At 41.4% G+C, this 19,964-nt stretch overlaps 1 protein-coding gene across 1 annotated transcript in view; it reads left to right on the forward strand.

Annotated features, from left to right (window-relative positions):
- Positions 1–19,964, forward strand: part of COP13 (Proteasome component (PCI) domain protein) — a 200,713-nt gene that overhangs the window by 13,305 nt on the left and 167,444 nt on the right. The window contains exon 2 of the mRNA XM_089395832.1: positions 6,177–6,292. Coding sequence (XP_089251958.1) covers positions 6,177–6,292 — 116 coding nt within the window. The remainder of the gene's footprint in view (positions 1–6,176; positions 6,293–19,964) is intronic.

Genomic DNA, 19,964 nt, shown 5'->3' on the forward strand with positions numbered 1-19,964 from the left:
TATAATTCGCTGGCTAGTAGGGCTACTTCCAGCACACTGTGCAGACTCACGACCCTGGTCCCTTCTCAAACAAGGATCTAGGGTTCGACTCTCCTTCAAGCTTTAGTACAGGTCTGTGGCCTTATTACCAAAGATTCTGCCCACACAAAAGTGTTTCAAAACCATACTTGTCAAATTTAACATTCGACTTGTCATGAAAAACTGGGTTCTCAGAAATCTTTACACAACTTTGATTATCACAATATAAAATTCTTTTTGTTTTTCTACAACATTACGTTCCTCATACCTAGAGTTTACTTTCTACAACATTTCTCTTTCCTTTATTGTTGAACCTGTTATTCCTTTGATTGCCATTGCCTTTGAAATTGTTGTGGTTGTTGTTGTTGTCATCCCATGGAGTATCCTTCTTGTGAGGACACTCTCTAGCATAGTGGCCAAACCTGTTGCAATTGTAGCACCTTCATTTTCTTCCTTCTTTGAATCCCTGCTTGAATCCTTGACCTTGTCTTTTTGGACCAGCATTGTTCTTCCTCTTTGCATGAGCGGAGAAAGCAGTGGGTTCATTTCCATTTGAAGGCTTGTCTCTATCCATCATCCTCGTCTCTTCTTGAGTGCATCTAGCCAATAATTCATCGAAACTAGGAATCCAGTTATTGTTAAGAATGGTGGTGTTAAACACATCCCATGCTCTTGTGAGACCTCCAAGAGCGATGAGAGTGAGTTCCCTGTCAGCAACAACTTCTCCAATAGATAGAAGATCATTCTTGATTTCTGTAATCCTCATGAAGTAGGATTGGATGGATTCCCCTCTATCCATCTTGATGTCCTTCAACTTGTTCTTGAGAAAGAGGATTTGATTTGCATTGTTTACTTTGAACATCCCAATCAACTTATCATACATCTCTTTAGATGTTCCCAAATCAGAAATATAGGCAACCAAATGCTTTTGAAAGGAATCAGTGATAATTGTTTTAGTTTTGACCTCACCTTTCTTGCACTTTGTCTTTGCAGCAGCAGGTGCATTTGAAGGAAGCTCCACAACATTTCCCTGCACATAGTCGATAACATCATTCTCGTCCAAAGTCAAATCCAAAGTCATCTTCCATGCATGATAGTCAGATTTGTCCTTGAGCTTATCCTCGGATTTGAAGTATGATGTAGTCGCCATTGAAGCTAGACCAATATTCTTGTCCAACTCTTTCTTAGTGATTGCTTTTCTCTCTCTTGCTTGGGCTTTGTCTTCACCAGGGCTCTGATACCATGTTAATTTTAGTTAACAATGATATGTTCTATGCTTAGCACAATTACTTCAATGTTCCTTTAGCAGCCCAATGACAATTTCCAATTTAGATTTCCAGTAGCAATCACATTAACCATTAATCACGTTGACAATAAAAGTAGATATAACGTGAACAAAATGCAGAAGACAAGCCAAAACAAGAGGACACCAGATTTGACGGATCCAATGTGGGGAAAACTCTTTGATCAATTCTTCTTATTATTATATCAAAATGTTTAGCAGAGAGAGATAGAGTACAAAAGTCAAAATTGACTTGCCAAATTTAAGTCAAAACAGCCCTGTCAAAATCTGCAGTCAAACTTCAGCCCTAACCGGAGATGACATATGATCAACGCACCAGTCAAACTCCTCCTTTGAAGTTCGGTCAATGGCAGTCTAACTTGGCCTCCAACAGTGGTCAAATTTAGTCTAAAACAGTCACAGAATCTGTGGTTAAACTTGGTAAACCTGTGGTCAAATAGGCCTGCAGTCAACACAGGTCAAAGTCCTTTTTCCTCGGTTTTTGTGCCCAAGAATGCGGCCTGCTGAGACAGAAATATACCCAGAAAATCGAAGTCAAATGATGCCCAGAAAGTCAAAGTCAATGCTGGTCAAACTGCAGAAATTTCTGAGATTTTCGGCCCTGCAATTCTGTCTTGTAATTTCATCCTCCTTGTGCCACACATGGGAGAGAGAGAATGCCCAATGTTGTACGAACCAATGAGAGAAGGAGAGAGAATGTGTGAGTGATGAAGATGCCAAATGAGGTGAGAGGTCACTTGTATTTATACAATTCGTTGTGGGTGAAGAGTCACGTCCATTGGGCTTCATGAGCCTACATGTTGATGTGGCCGACCTGAACAATTTGCATCAATGTTCCACCAAGGTTCTGGGATGAGGGGGCGCGGGAGCGGCCTATGCAAAAGCTCCCCACCATTTTTTAGGAAACGTGGGGGAGCGTCAGGGTCTTAAAAACTTATAAATATAAAATATAATTTATTAATTGAGTCCACTATGACAATTTGGTTTGAATTGAAAGAGTCAAAACATAATGATAAAAAAAGAAATGAAAAAAATTCTTTGCTCCTAAAGTTAAAACTGTTTCTATAATCTATTTACTCAACTAATAGTCTAGACTCTAATACCTTCTGCGTTTAGGAAAGAAAAGGATATAATTTAAAATTTTAAACCTATGCTCAATTGTTCTGTAGTCTGCACATAAATGATAAATCTCTCAGCTCTGTCAACGTGTCCTGAATTAGTTACAACCTTTGCTTCAGATCTTTGAAGATGCCACTATTTTGCTCTAAAAGGGAGACCGAGAATCATGACAAGGTCTATTCATAGCAAGTGAATTCAGATGTATAAAAGACCTCGACCATTACAAACTTCCTCTTGCACAATTTGTATTGAAGATCAGATCCTAAAGATGTAAGTGATATGCCCAAAATAATGAAATATCCAGACCTTCAACCTCCTTTAAGGCTTTAAAATTAAAACTAGTAACATAATGACTGGCTGGTAAGTTACATCCCACTAAAATCTTGGTTTATAGAGCTGTGTTTTTAATACGAATGCATTTCATCAATGAAATTGAATAGCTTCCGACAAAAGGCCGTCATATGAAAAGTTTTAACTTAAATATATGCCCTTGGTACTAGTTTAGATAGGTCCTAAATAACAATATTGCGTAAGGATCTACAGGGTTCTGGACATTATACAAACAAGCCATCAAGTATACACAGGTCCCCATCTTTTGTATTGTTAAAACTTTAAGTTACTATAGCGAAGTTCTAGAGCGAGAGAATTTATTTTTCATGGATTCCACAATAGTACTTGCAAAGGGTCATTACAATATATACACATTGAGAAGCTGCATTCAACTCACACTCTTTAGCACAGTCAAGTTTGGTTGACACTGCTCTGAGATAGATGCTGTGATGATTGCCCAATCTTCATTCACATGCCCAATGATTCGGAAAGGGCTGTTGTACTGTGCAATGATAAAACCTGCAGAATATATTTAAAATGGAGACAAGGCCGTCATATGAAAACCAGTGTGGCCGTAGACAAGGCCGTCATATGAAAGCCTGCAAAATATATTTTAAATTTTAAATTTATAAGTGAAACATGGAAACCTGGTTTCTTTCGAGAAAGTTGCATTCATACTGAAATTAAAATATTTTGACACAAGGTTAGTTGGCGTGACTTCTATGTTTCGGATCTCATCGCAAGAGTAAAATCAAAATGTCAAAACAGAGGTGCTCCACGGAACCATGGTGACTCCACGGAAGAACTGATAGCTGGAAGAAAATATCAAAACATGGAACCTCCATCTGTAGACTAGTTACGATAGCATTGTTGCTTAAAAAAAACAGCCGTCAAGACACACCAAAGGGAAACACCGCCTCAGGAAAGGGAAACGTCCCCCTGGCACGTCCCCCTGAGTTTCCTCATTTTTGGGAGCGTGGGGAAACGTCCCCTACTCGTCCCCAAGTCCTCGGAGCGCGGGGGAGCAAGGAAACTAGACCCCTAGGGGGGGGGCGAGTCCCTGTGGAACACTGATTTGCTTGTGTGGGCATAAATTCAAAAATGCACTTCCGCTTGTCCAAATTGGATGATCTTTATATCAATTTTGGTGCTCTTGAAGAGAGGAATTTAATGCAATCATCATTTCCATCAAATGAGCCAAGGTGGAATTTGGCCCTAGTTACCAATTTTAACCTCTAAGTATGGGCTGACAACCATACTGCAATACTGCATGTCATAGGTTAAGCATTCTGTGAGTAAAGTCCTTGTTGAGCTCTCTACTGGTTCTCAGAGGTGTTAAGTCAGCCCCTTCTCTTGGTGGCCATGGTTTTGGTTCTCCAGAGCCCAACATATAAATACATGTTGCTTCTTCCAGCCAGCACACAAATGTAGATGGGAGCACTCTATTTTCCTTTTCTTTTGCTGAGAAACAAAAGTGTATTGATTCAAACTCTCTCAGCACTGCCTAGATCTCCGTTGGCCCCAGTTGCTTTCTACAGTGAACAAGGGAAACCACATAAAATGAGCATACTCTAATAACACCACTTGCATTTCACAACAATTTATGGGAATCTGAATTTACGAATACAAATTAACCTCTTCCTTATTAACATTTACATTCCTAGTAGCATTCTGACAACTTCCAAGGAAATGAATGCATCTAGGCTTACATGAGTTGAAGGGCATAATTCAATTTACATAATCCCCTAAGCATTATGTTTCCGACAAACCCCAAACCCTTTGTTCATCTATTGAGCTGCAGTTCTATCCTCCATTGGTATACATTTGTTTCATTTCTAGATTTGAAGCTTCAGGTTCAGGGAAAATCTACCACCCTTTCAGAGTTTCTCTTCCCAATCTTCTTGTAGAGGGGCTTTGGATAATCCCTCACAATATGACAATGCATCTCAAAAGAACGTTGCATCTATTAGGAATGTTGCAATAGTCCAGCAACTGTGTATAAATTCTTTGCCCTGACTCTGTATTTTGTACCAAACCTCCTTCATGTTGATTCCCACTAAAATCTTAGCATCTGTCCTGCAAAAACTTGACTTAAAAGAGGAATCTACTTAGATGAATTTCCCCAACAGATTGCGGATCATTTATAGGAATTTCTTGTCTAGAACTTTAGAGGGAGCCTTAACAATTACACACAAATCAAAATTTTGGTGTATTTCAGCCCCAGGATCGAAACATACATGCAAGGGCTTCAAGGATAGAAAAGTTGAATCCCAGATCTGAACAGGAAACCAACCCAGCCCCTGCCCCTGATGTAGAGTATTGGCCCTTAATCTATAATTGGCCTCCAGTACTGTAGCATCCAATTATTCAATGATTCCGTTTCTTTGTCTTCCATAGAATTTGCCAATTAAGGCCTTGCTTATGCAATCCATAACATATTCCACACCCAAATCTTCACCTACTACCATATGTATCCTTTTCTCTTTCTTCCTTATAACCATTTTTAGTATTCCTGCCATCCTTCATAACTGCTCCAGATTCTTTCTCTCTGACATCACCACATAGAGCCTCCAAATCCAAGTTTGCTCCTCACCAATCCCTTTAGCCTTGTCACTGGATAAATTCTCCACATACACCCAAACCCCCATTGCTTTTTGTGTCAAGTTAACCTTACTATCTTGTGAACCCTTGCTCTAATGTTTGTGTGTGCCTTCAGAGAGCCAGAAATCACATAAGATAGTTCCTTACACTTCTGGCTTGAATGCAGCTAGCCTTTCTTTGAACTGAGCTTTGGCACATTGAAGGCATATGACACATCTTGTGCTGGAGGATGAACAGAGCTACTATCTCCTTCATCACACCTGACTTCAGGACACCTGTCTATGAAGTTGAACAAAACTGCAGGATCTGTACCCAGCTGCATGCCCAAAACCCATAACGAATATTAATCCTGACATCACTTGACTGCCCTCTGATGCCTCCGATTCAAACATTCCAAATTCTATGCCTAACACATCCACTTTGCCTTCCCAAGAGTTTAGTCCTAGATTACTAGATCCCTCATGAGTCCATATCCACCCCTTTGTTGGGGTTCTCCAAGTAATCCACAAGCTGATTGTCTTTTTCCACTCCAAGGAAACCCTAGAGCTTATTCCTCCCCCAAATTATTGCTAATTCGTAATCCAATTAATCGAACTCTGGAACATATCTAAAAGGGGTTTATAATTAGATGGAAAATAATACCTTCCGAGTTTCCCAACCCATGCTGTGTGGGTACATGAATCATGATGTCAGGTATTAGATGGTTCACATGAAAATATTTTTTGATGTAGTATTCAACACTATTTTTCTTAAGAGATGTTTGATTATTACAATACTTTCTGGTTGATGGTTTACAATTTGACAGGGAAGCCTATTCATCTAGTTCAATTCCAAGAGAGCAGGTTGAGGGATTCATGCTGATTGCCTCCAAGTTTATCAACTCATGCTCAACAGAACAAATACGAATAGCTCCGGAAAAGTGTATGTTTCTGTGTTAAGTTCTCTTTAATGTAACCTGTACAATGGTCTAGAATCAGTCTCCAGTAAACTTGTGGATGCTGTCCTTCTATAATTTTGCTAATTGTTTATGTTCTCTCAGATTACTAAGCTTCTTTGATGTGTATTTCTTCTCACATGTGAATTTTCTACGAGATGCGCTTGCACTTCCACATTGTATTCATACTAGTACTCCAGTCCCATTGACCTACTTTTGTGGTCACTCATCAGACATTAATAAAATTATCTTATGTTATCTTATTTTATATTTTTGTTGAATGACGCAATAATTTCCAAATTGGGGTTGAGAACCACTTAGTATTTTCTGATTGAGGTGTTTTTTCGGCTTCTTTGACAGAGAATTTTTATAGATATGATATATATTTGCATTTCTCATGTCCAAGCAAGATTTCATATGGCTGAAAGTGATAAATCATGAGCCTTCTTAAGACATCTCTGTATTTGATGTCTTCTTGATTTCATGGGCACATCAGTTACCTTTTCTGTAGTGTTCCCGCAAAATTAAGTGCCAAAAAGGACGAAATAGCCTATCGATACCCATAGGCTACAATCCTCAATAAAGGGGAAAACCCCAAAATTTCCAATTCTGGGCAAGTTTTGGGGCTGCTGAGCAAAGAAACCCGGAGTTGGGGCTTGGAGTAAAGTTTACTCAATCAATTAAGGAAGTAGAGCCCCTCAAAGAAATCTATAAATTCAAGAGGGTTGGATTCATTCAAATCATCATTGGATTGGATCAATTACTTCTGTTTTCTTTGAGCCTGAGGCTTTGAGGGTTTTAAGACCCCTTTTTTCCTCCTACCAATTTCGGTGGTGAAAGATTCCACCCTAGTTGATTAACCTATTTTCTCTTCAATATTCCTCTTCCCTACTTTGTTTTGGGACGTGTTCTTTCTTTATACAAGGAACAACGAGAGAATTATCCTTTGAGGAAGCAGCAAGGTTTTCAGTCCCAATTCATCACTTGTAACTGTTTTGGCAAGGAGGTCATATAGTCTGAAGAACAACAAGCTTTTGGTATCAATATCCCCTTTGGAATCGAGCCGAGGCTATTCAAATTCAATCGAGAACGAGGCAACGACAAATTATCCTAATCCAAGTTAGGTTCTCCTATAGGAAGAAAGTCATAGCCTTCCTAAACTTATGTGGAGCTCAAAAAATCTTGCCGGAATAAAGCCAAAACCTTCTTAAACTTATGTTGACCTAAGAATTTAATTAAGTTCCTCAGATAGAACACCAAAGGACACCGCTCACAAACAGATCACAGATCAATACATCAGTTTCTTGACATGGTTAAAATCCTCAAAGAGGGAAACAGTCCATGGCCTGAGCCAATACGACCATTTCAGGCAATTTATTAATGTAAAAGAAAGAAAATTTACATAAACTTCTCTCATGAATGGTCACCTTACAAATGACCCTCCATGCTCTTTAAAGTTTAAATAGAGATCATGGACCAATCGGGTGTTAAGCCATGGATCAAGCGTTGGTGATATCGAGGAGAGAATGAACCGTCGGATCACTTCATGTCTAGAACATATTGTGACCGTCAAATTGTAAGTTACAAAAAATACATACTAAAGAAACACACTTTACCTAACTATACAGCAAACCAAGTTATACTTAACTATTTCCTATGTGTCGGAATATCCTAAAATCCCCCCTTAGAACAACTTGGGATAGGATTGAAGGATGTACAAATATGACACAATAGGAGAAGGAAAGAGGCATTAGAGCCTATCCCCCCTTAGTGACAACTTCCTGAACTCCAACATAAATCAAAATTTAGTAACTTTGCCTTTGTCAGAGCCTTTGTAAAGATGTTTGCAACTTGATCATCGATTGAACAATATTGCACTTCAAGAACATGGTCATGAATGAGCTTTCTGATGAAGTGCATGTGTAGTTCAATGTGTTTGCTGTGCTGATGTTGGACTGGATCTTTGCATAGTTGAATGGTGCTTTGATTATCACACCAAAGTGTCGTCAGATGATGCTAATGATTATCACACGAAGCCACATGGCTTCCTTACTAGCTTCTACGACGCCATGATTCTCTCTTTCTGTCAAAGAAAGAGAAATGGCACTTTGTTTCTTGCAAGCCCATGTAATAGGTCCAGAAACAAGAGTGAAGAAATAACCTGCAGTAGACTTCCGATCATCACGGTCACCAGCCCAATCGGAATCAATGAAACCAACCGATAGAGGAGATGCTTCTGCACTGTAATGAATCCCAAATTGAACTATACCTCGAACATAACGAAGTATTCTTTTAGCTGCTTTCCAATGACTTTCATGTGGGTTTTGCATAAACCGAGCAATAAGGCCAACAACAAAGGAAAGGTCAAGACAGGTATGGGTCAGACACAAAAGTTTTTCTACAAGCTGACGGTATAAGGTACGATCAACTTCAGGGGAAGTACAAGTGACTGAAATTTTGGCTCCAGAATGAAAGGGAAAAGGGACTAGTTTACAGTCTTCCATGTGAAAGTGGCGTAGAAGATCAAGGCATACTTGGACTGGGAAAGGGAAATACCTTCCTTGGATTACAAGACTTGAAGACTAAGAAAATAATGCAAGTGTCCTAAGTCTGTCATTTCAAACTTCTTTTTAAGGTTGGACTTCACATGGTTTATAAGGTTGGGATCACTACCAGTAAGGATAAGATTATCAACATAAAGAACAAGAATGATAAGAGACTTACCCACTTTCTTGGCACAGACAATATTATCAAAATGACACCTAGAAAAACTAGTATCTAAAAGAAAGCTATCCATTTTGGCATACCAAGCTTGAGGGGCTTGCTCGAGACTATAAAGGGATTTCTTAAGCCGACATACAAGGCTGGAGTTTGTTTGTATAAAGCCAGGAGGTTGTTCCATATAGATTTCTTCATGCAAGTCCCCATGCAAGAAGACAGATTTAACATCCATGTGATGGACTTACCATTTGAAAGAGGCAGCAAAGGAAAGAACAAGGCAGATAGAGTTCATTTTGGCAACAGGGGAGAAAGTTTCAGTATAGTCAACGCCTTCAACTTGTGAAAAACCCTTAGCAACAAGACGAGCTTTATGTTTATCAACTTTTCCATGTGGTCCAAACTTGGTTCTGTAAACCCATTTGCATCTAACAAGTTTTCGTCCCTTTGGAAGAGGAACAAGATCCCATGTATCATTTGCCACTAATGAACGATATTCTTCATTCAGAGATGCATCCCAATCTAGATTGCCTGAAGCTTTTGCAAAGGTGTCAGGATCATAATTCACTGAGGCTTGAGCTAGTAAAGAAGAGGCATTATCGAACTGAGAATGTGTATCTGTAGGATCACTTGCAAGAGCATCCGCTACATCCCGAGTAGCACAGACCCATTTTGGAACCTGAGGAGCTGAAGGAGGATCCCGAGAAGGTGGGGGAGGATTGTCATCCTTGCTGTCATCATTTGAAGAAGAAATATTTTCAGAAGTAAAAGGGATAGAGAGACCTGGCACATCCGCCGTATTAGGCTTGTAGGCTGATATATTTTCAGCAAACTTTACATCTCTTCTAATGATAACATTTTTCGGATTTAGGTGGAAGAAGTCTATATCCTTTGACATCTTTAGAATATCCAAGAAAAATACATTTTTCGAATTTAGGTGGAAGAAGTCTATATCCTTTGACATCTTCAGAATATCCAAGAAAAATACATTTTTCACTCCTAGGTTCTAAGGCTTTATGTTTCTCATCGGGAATATGGGCCCATGCTTCACTTCCAAAAACATGAAAGTGACTTACATCTGGTTTAATTGAGCTACATGCTTCTTCTGGAGTGATATTCTTTAAAACCTTAGTAGGAGTGCGATTTACTATATAATTTGCACAGTTAATTGCTTCTGCCCAAAGATTAAGACTAATCCCTTTAGATTGAAGCATACAATTAGCCATTTCCTTTAAGGTGCGATTCTTCCTTTCAGCTACACCATTTTGTTGTGGAGTATATGGAACAATATGTTGTAATTGAATTCCATGCTCAGTGCAAAAGTTGATGAATTTGTTGTTAGATATTATCAGATATTAGCTTAAGAATTTGATGTCCAGATTGTTTCTCAACAAAGGCCTTAAAGGACAAGAGCATGTCAAAGACTTCACTCGAGTTTTAAGAAGTATACCCAAGTGCATTTGGAGAAATCATCAATGAAGGTTAAGAAATATTTGTCGCCAGAGAATGAAACAACTGGAAGAGGACCACATAAATCACTGTGAACAAGCTGTAAAGCGGTTGAGGCGTGCCAAGAGACACGTTTTTCAAAACTATCCCGATGATGTTTTCCTAGTACACATCCGGAACAAATGCCATCTTTGCAAGATACCATAAGAAGACCTGTCACCAAATTTTGCTCACTTCATCATTATGAGCAACAAATATTGAGGGAAGAGTTGATGACCCAAAGTTGTTAAACTTATACAACCTTGTAGAATCATCAACGATGGCAGTAGCTAAAATCTGTCTAGGATCTCTTAGGTCCTTAATTACAACATCATGAGGTGAAAATTCAACGTGTTTACCTTCACCTGAATGAGTTATCTGATATACAGATAGAAGGTTGCATGATAATGTACGAACACACAATACATCATTTAATTGACCATTGTCTAAATGAATAGTTTCAGTCTCTACAACACTAAGTGTTGGGCATGGAATCCCCCCACAACATGTTTTGGGGCTCAAAGCCCAAGTTTTGAGTAATATTATTGTAAAGCCTCGCGAATTGCGGGCGTGAAGCGCAAATTGTATGTTAGAGTCATAGGGCTGTCCGCCTTAAGTTTTGAATATAGTGTCAGCGTACCCATGGTCCGCAGACCATGGGATTGTATAAATAGAGTGAGGCTCTAAGTTGTAAAGAAAGATGATGAAATCTGATAGATAGAATAAGATAGCGAGCGTAGAGTAAGAGTCTAAGTATCTTGGGTCATAGTAGTCGGAAGAGGCTCTGTAGCTGAGTGCGCAAAGGCCTAGTAGAGTCCGCAGCTGAGTGCGCGGACCCCTGCAGCTGAGTGCGCGGACCCTTGCAGCTGAGTGCGCAGGGCGGAGTTGAGTCTGTAACTGAGGAGGAAGAATAATAAAGAGAAGTTTTATTTGAATTTCGTGTTTCTGTTCTTGTGTTACTACATGTGTGATATCATTTGCAATTATACTGTTTAGTTACTGCGCACATTTGTATGAATGGTGAACATTGTTAAGTGTAACTGAAAGCATACAGATAAATTAAGTTAATAAACTAATATTGGGTTATTGATAAGGTCTTGGGTAATAACACTATTCGGTCCCCGAGTAGGGCTGCGCGAAGGCAGTATCTCAGGCTGCGAGGTATGGGTAAGCGCGTGTAGCGACGTGCGCGCAGGGCCGAACCATGGACCGCTTGAAACCATTAGATATCCCCAGTGTGCGGAAACCTAGTTCTAGCACCCTCCCATACTACTTCGGGTGAGACCTCAACTCGCGCTCCACGAAGTGTTGCCGAAAGGGCCAGTAGTACCGGGATTTGTTTGGCTAAATCACCTCCGAACCTAGGTCAGGCCCCAACAAGCCACAAATGGTTCCGTTGCCGGGACTGGGATCTGCATAAGGGATGTCTGATGTCGTGTTACTGGAATCCAACGAAGAAAGAAATTGAAGGGTGGTTAGACGAAAAGATTCACGAGTTCGCGGCGTAGGAAAACAAGAATCCAAGGAACAGTGGTTGGAGCGCTACTTATATACGGAAATCCACGAAATTTTCCTTGCATCCTTCCCCTTTGAGTTGTATGAGTGGATCGCGAAGCTAGCAGACAGTGAGGGAAGGTGTAGGCTCTCGACAAACCAATTGTGTGAACTCCAGAATTAGTGCGCAGACTACAAGCATCGGAAGATAAGATCGCGCGTGCTGTGGACCATTGGCTCGATCGAATTATAGGAGGATTTATCACCGAGCTCGCGGTAGACACGATAGTTATCTACAGCGAGGCGAAACGAATCTTCCTCAAAGGACTGCAAGGTAAGTACATTAAATCTTTGAAAAGCGGGTTATATCTATCAGCCTATAGGCCTTGTGATGATCACTGTAACCTGTCATCATGAGTTTCTGGCTTTTGGAATCCAACTTAGAGCGCTTAGCAGGTGGAATCCAAACATATGCAACTGAGCCAAATACTTTGAGGTGACTGATCTTAGGCTTACGGCCAGACCAAACCTCTTCAGGAGTCTTCCCTTTAACAGCCTGAGTAGGTGATCGGTTAAGAAGATAAACAGCAGTAAATACTGCTTCAGCCCAGAATTTGTTTGGAACACTCCTGTGTTGTAACATGGAACGAGCCATTTCAACAACCGTGCGGTTGCGACTCTCGACAACACTGTTCTGCTGAGGAGTGTAAGGAGTCGTTAATTGACGTTTGATGCCATGAATATCACAGAAGTTGGCAAACGCTGAGGAACAAAATTCCCCCCCATTGTCGGTCCTAAGGGTCATGATGTTACAACCAGATTCTTTTTCAACTAAGGTTTTAAATTTCTGAAAGGTACTAAGAGCATCAGATTTATTTTTTAGAAAATACACCCACATCTTTCTACTGAAATCATCTACAATAAGTAAAAAATATTTGCAAGCAGTGATAGAAGCTGTATTCATAGGACCACAAATATCAGCATGAAGTAACTGAAGTACCTTGGATGCGCGCCAAGATTCTCCATCTTTGAATGAAGACCGATGTTGCTTTCCCGCTTGACAGGCGCTGCATACCCCCAACTGCTGAGTCTGAATATCAGGTAATCCTGACACAAGTCCCTCCCGAGAGAGCTGAGAGAGATACTGCATATTTAGATGCCCATATCGCTGATGCCATAGAGTGCTGATGGGAGAGACACGTGCTGCTAGAGCTACTTCTAGAGAGTCACCGGTGTCAAGTAGCCTGTATAGACCATGGTCCTCTAGGCCAACAACAACTGTTAGACTAGTCTCCCTGTCAATAATGGAGCACTTGTGTGCACTGAACACAACATCAAGCTGAGGAGAATTCCTCATAATCTGGCTGACAGATAGCAGATTAATTTCCATACCAGGGACATAGTATACATTTAGAAATATGAGTGTGCGCCCACCAGACTAAATTTGAACTGTACCTCTGCCAGCTACTGTGTACTTTTCACCTCCGCCAAATACCACGGAATCACTGAAAGGTGAGAAGTCAATAAACCAGTCACGCCTGTGAGAGAAATGGCGTGATGCATCAGAATCAATGTACCATGCAGAAGAAGGAACATGATCTGAAGACCTTTTAGCCATAAAGGCGTAAAAGGCAGAATCTGTCTGCTCGGAATGTTCTGCAGCATTTGCTGTCTGATGTGGCCCTCCCTGTTTCTTCTGTTCAGAAGCAATCCTCTGTCGGCAATCTTTCTTCATGTGACCGAACCTGTGACAGTAATTACACTGCACACTTTTCTTCCTAGCAGGATCAAAAGGCTGAGAAGAGCCTTTCTGCTGAAAGAACTGAGAGGACTGATATTTTGCAGCAAATGCATTTTCCGAGGATACTGATGAAGCACTACTACCAAACTGCTGTTTCCACCGATCTTGCTGCAGAAGTTTGGTACATAACTCTGGAAACTTCAGATCAACATTTGTGGTGGTAATGTTGAGTGTTTCTATGAAGTGTTCATAGGATTTCGGTAGACTTTTCAAAGTAATGACTACCATATCTTCTTCCTCCATGGTCCGACCAATGGCTTCGAGCTGATCTCGAATGTCTTTAATTTTGTTGAGATGTTCCTGTAAAGACATATGTTCGTCCATCATGATGGAGAACAACTGATTTTTGAGAAAAAAGGCTCTGCTTTTGTCAGATGTCTCGTGCAGTTCTTTCAACTGTTGCCAGATTTCGGCAGCTGTCTTGCCAGAAGGAATCTGTGGTAACTGATCATCAGCGACAGAGAGCTTGAGAAGCATAACAGCCTCTCGATTTCGATCATCAAATTTATCTTGATCGGTACCAGTTGTACCGGGACGAAGCTCTTTGCCCAAAATGAGCTGATCAAGACGCCTGTATTCAAAAATGGTCAACATTCTTTGTTTCCAAATGTTATAGTTGCTGCCATTAAAGCGTTGATTTCCTTCTAACATCAGATTGGTGAGCGTGGCCATTTTCCCAAAGACAATACAGAAGTCCAGCAAAAATATATCTCCACAGTCTAAAAAAATAGCAATAGAGCAGATTCCACTGCTGTAGCTGTACCCTTCTTTCACAAGTCTGCTTGAAGTGATTGTATTGACTATACAGCTGCTGATTTAACACAGGCTGCAGAACAAATTCTCCACAGGCAGCCTTGAGCAAACAAATGCCAAACTTCAGAGATCAAGTTTCAGGTGATGCCTTTTCAAATGAAGAAACCGCAAATAAATTCCAAGAAAATATCAAGATGATTGTATGAGACACAGAACTTTAACAAATTCTGCCTTGAAAGAGTATGTGCAAATGTCAGACCGACGTGGCAGCTGCCCCCTGATAATTTACGCACCAGTGACTCCGAATCTAAGAAGGGGATTTCGACTCCAACAAATTCCAGGTTTCGAAACCTCTCAAATCCGTTCTTCCGAACGGCTGTTCACGCCCCTCCAGCTGAAGCTCCGACGCGATCTTGGATCTCGTCCAAAATTGAACTAAAAAAAAAACGGTAATTTCTGACGCAAATGAGAGGGCATAGGGTCCCGAAACCTTGATGCGACGATTAAATTCCAGCTCGCTGCGGTCAGTTGCCAAATAAATACGTAGACTTAAAAAATGAAACCACGTGAGCCGTCCACGATTGTATCATATCAACGAAGGGCCAAAACCTTTTCGGTCGGAGAATGCCGTCACGTGAGCTGTCGTTTTTGATAAATCCACGCTGCCGTTGTTTTGTGGTTCCACTGTCGGAGAATGCCGTCGTCTCAAATTTTCACGTCCAGCGACACAAGGCTTCAAACGACAAATAGACTGCTGCTCATAACACCACGATCCAGCTCCTGGGGTTGTGATGCAAACTGGTGATGCTGCGTTGGAAATGTGAGGAAGATGCAGTGAATCCCGCGCCCACTAGACGGTCACCGCCACAAAGAACTGTAGCGAGTATCCAAACAGAATCGGTATACCAGCAAGGGAATTTTGTTCTAAATCAGATCCAAGAGTTTCTTCAACTTTTAATTCCTCAGAGAAATGATAATGCAGGAGAAGAATCCATTTCTGTATCGAGATAGACGACTGTAAGCTTTTATCACAGTGAGCAAAGCCGAGGCTAAGACTCAGTGAAGGCTACCTGGCTTACAGAGGGCTCGACCTTAGAAAGGATTGAAAGAAAGAACTCAAGAGATTAGAATGCAGAGAGAATAACTGTTCAAGAAATCTCTTAACCTCGCTCTGATACCATAAAAGAATGTCGAATGAATTAATTCAGAATGAGCAAGAAGCTCAATGATAATACAGAGATATTTACAATAATAGAAACATCAAGTTTCTATGTAGAATATGGAAACACTCAGTTTCATCTAAGAAACTGCTTAAACGAAAAAATAGCAACAACTAAAAGAATGAGTATTAAATACTAATTAGGAATATTCTAATAGCTAGCAGACAGTCAGGGAAGGTGTAGGCTCTCGACAAACCAATTGTGTGAACTCCAGAATTAGTGCACAGACTACAAGCATCGGAAGATAAGATCGCGCGTGCTGTGGACCATTGGCTCGATCGAATTATAGGAGGATTTATCACCGAGCTTGCGGTAGACACGATAGTTATCTACAGCGAGGCGGAACGAATCTTCCTCAAAGGACTGCAAGGTAAGTACATTAAATCTTTGAACACTTGGCTTAAGATGCTATTGTGTGAAAAGCGGGTATGCGAATAAATTGATGTTTGGGGCTATGCGAAGTGGGAGGATCTATAGAAATGAAGGTAGCGCAGAGATAGAAAATATTGTGTGAAAAGCGGGTTATGCGAATAAATTGATGTTTGGGGCTATGCGAAGTGGGAGGATCTATAGAAACGAAGGTAGCGCAGAGATAGAAAATAGCCCCTTGATTTTACCGCGGTGAGAAAGTGAGGAAGAGCTCGCGAAAGTTTCTCTGAGGAGCGCAGTTAGTCTGATAAGGCAACCAATTCCACGCCTGCCACCCCCACCTACGCCACCACCAGTTTCACCATCTTCGCCTCCATCTCCGCCCACACCACCTCCGCCACCACCACAGTTCAATATGGCGAGCGTGATAAAATTGCCGGTATTCAGAGGAGTAGGGAACGAAGATCCGGATTAATTTTGGTTCGTGGTAAGGGTCGTATGGGAAGCACAAGGAGTCGTGGATGAAAATATAAAGAAGGCAATGCTGGTAAGCGCATTGCAGGATCGCGCACTAACATGGTACATTAAGCATTCTAATGACCATCCAAACGCGGGGATCGCAGATATCCAGGCTGCGCTGAACATGGAATTTAGCAGGCCAAAGTCGGAGACACAATCGATTATCGGGTTTAAGGAGATCGCGATGCTTCCAGGCGAGACCTCATGGGATCTGGACCAAAGATTGAAGAGTATGATTCGCGGAGTCAACATGACCTTGACGGATGGACAACACTGCGCATGGTTTGTAGCATCACTAACACTGCATCTAAGGACGGCGCTGTCGTAGCAGAAGTTATCCACCCAAGTCGAAGCTTTGGAGATTGCAATGAGACTACGCGAGACCTCAATACAAGATCTTGGCCTAGGAGTCCAACAAATCCACGCCCAACTGCAAAATTTGTGTCTGGAAATGTAGAGTTTGAAACAGGACAGGAAAACTCTGCCAAAGGCGCGCGAGGAGGTATGGTGCATAAAATGCAAAGGCCAGGGGCATGACAAAGACCATTGTCCAGTCTTCGCGAACTACTTGGCGGGAGGAGGGCCGATGCCATTAAGACCAGAGGCACAAGCAAGATCGAGCGCGGCGCCTGCATTATGGTGCGCGATTTGTCAGATAGGAGGAAAACATGCTACGGATAATTGTCATCTATTATAGAAGTATACGCAGACGTCCCAGCAATTGTTTTGTAATTTCTGCAGGTCGATAGGCCATGATGAGCGCACCTACAGAAGTTACGAGCTGATGATGGATCGAACTCCTACCTATAGAGTACAGACCGAAACGCGAGCCCTCGATCCAAATGCAGGGATGGCGCGTGCTGGATTTCAGGGGCGCAGACGAGGTCGAGGTGGAATGGGACCAGGAAGGGGTCGCGAACAGCTAATTTGTTACAATTGCGGAGGGCCAGGGCATTATGCCCGCGATTGTACAAATCCGACGAGAGCATCATGTTTATATTGTACTCAGTTTGATCATGAGACAAAGGACTGCCCTACACTGATAGCGAGGCTGCACGATAAAGGGATACTCCAGCCTCCCCCGACTCAGAATTTGCAAATGATGAGGTTTGAGCCGCGCAAAGAGGACCCGAATGTAAACATAGTGCTCAGAAGCGGTATCACGACAAGAGATGACAAAGGTAAGCAGCCTGAAGAAAGTGCGTGGGTTCGTAAGGCTCCTACAAAGGAACCTGAATTTGATTTAGAGCACGCGAAGGAGACATTCATGGAAGCTAAGAAGAGCTTCAATGAGGCCTCCACTTCAAGTAGTAAGGATCAATTAGAGCAGGAGATGGATCCTTCAGTGATCACTACCTTTTTGGAGACATGTATGAAGTTGCTGCGCGACAGCAAGGCTGTGAAAGGAAGTTGAGCACCGCTGAGGCCGAATATATTGTTGCTAGTATGGCCTCTTGTGAAGTTGTTTGGTTGAGGAAGCTCTTTAGTGAGCTGTTTGGGCATGTGTTGGATACCATCGTGATCCACTGCAACAACCAAAGTGGAATTTGTCTTTTTGAGAATCCCATGTTTCGTGATCGCTCCAAGCATATTGATATGAGGTACCACTTTATCTGGGATATGGTACAACGGGGAGCAATAAGGCTCCATTACATTGGGACTGATGAACAGGTCTTAGATATTCTTACTAGGCCCCTCGAGAAGGTCAAATTATTAACCTTCTGTGAACGACTTGGAGTTGTGGAAAGACGAGTTGGATGTTGAGCTCTGGGAGCTTTGGGGGGCTTGGGGTACTTCTTGAAGCTATTAGCGACCATAGGGTGAGTGGTTCACCTTCCCTTAGTGGTGCGCTGTGTACAGGATGAGTGGTTCACCTTCCCCTGTGATACCCCATGATGGTTGATATATGCATAGGATGAGTGGTTCACCTTCTCCGGCCGACACATCCTACCGGTGCAGTCCGGGACTCATGGGAAGTACCTCTCATCTAGCCAATGAGTAGGGAAATGAGAATAGGGACCATAGTACTACAGATAGACACATCGTGTACTATCGTACTCTCTATGCTAGGATGTTTGATATTGATCTGGGATCAATGGAGACTGACTTTGGTTCAACGGAGAGTGGTATGACACACTCTCGGTCATTTCTTCTTCATTATTTCTTCATGGTTTAGCAGAGCAGGGATGACAAAGATGGTACAGATTGTTAGATAGTTTGGCAGGTGGAGTTCTCGCTAGTTGAGAGGGAGTGTTAAAATTGGCAACTGGGGCCAAACTCCACCTTGGACAACTCATATGATGGAGATGATATTTTTATTGGATTTCTCTTTCCGAGAGGTGTAGGATTGATATAAAGATCATCTCATTCTGACAAGTACAATTGGAATTATGAATTTATTTCCTCTATGGACAAATTGTTAAGGTTGGCCAGAAGTCAAATGTAGGCTCATAAGGCCCAACAGGCATGTCTCTTCACCCTCAATGTTGTGTATAAATAGAAGAGACATTTTCCTCATTTGGACACACATCAACACTCATATTTCTCTCTCCTCTCCTCATTGGTTCGTACAACAAATAGGAGCATCTCTTTCTTCATGTGTTGACTTGGGTTGACTGGAAATTATACGTTGAAAATCGCAGATTTGTTTTTGGGCTATTACAGGGACATTGACCAGCGTTGACCGAGGGTCAAACTTCATCTTTTGATTGCGTTTTTTAGGCAGGAAATTCATTTTTCTTAGGCCGCAACTCTTGGCACAAAAATCGAGGTGTTTGCAGCTATTTGACTAGCATTGATTGCAGATCCGTTCACTGTGTGTTGACTAGGTTTGACCAAGAATTTTAGGATTGTTTTGGGCTGATTTGGACTATCTTTGGAGGCCAAGTTGACTGGGTTTGACTGCGCTGAATTGGAGGAGAATTTTTGCTGGTTTGACCAACGTTGACTTTCTGGTTAGGGCATCTTGTTGATTGCAGTTTGATTGGACAATTTTGACAGTGTTTGGGCAAGTAAATTTTGTATATTGTACTCTCTCTCTTTGTAGAACTTTTGAAGAATAATAAGAAGATTTGATCCAAGGGTTTCCGCACATTAGGGTTTCTCCTTGGCATCTGCCAAATATTGTGTCTTCTTGTCTTGGCTTGTTTTCTGCTTATTGTGTATGTTCTATCTGCATTTACTATCAATGTTAATGTGATTGCTAATTTGGAAATTGATATTGGGGTAATAAGAAAAATTGAAGTAAATTGCTCCAAAGTATCGAACATACCATCATTATCTAAAATGAACACCACA

The sequence above is a fragment of the Pinus tabuliformis genome, chromosome 1_2, assembly GCF_031772625.1.
Source record: "Pinus tabuliformis cultivar Carrire ecotype Pingquan chromosome 1_2, CPIR1, whole genome shotgun sequence".
Lineage (NCBI taxonomy): Eukaryota > Viridiplantae > Streptophyta > Pinopsida > Pinales > Pinaceae > Pinus > Pinus tabuliformis.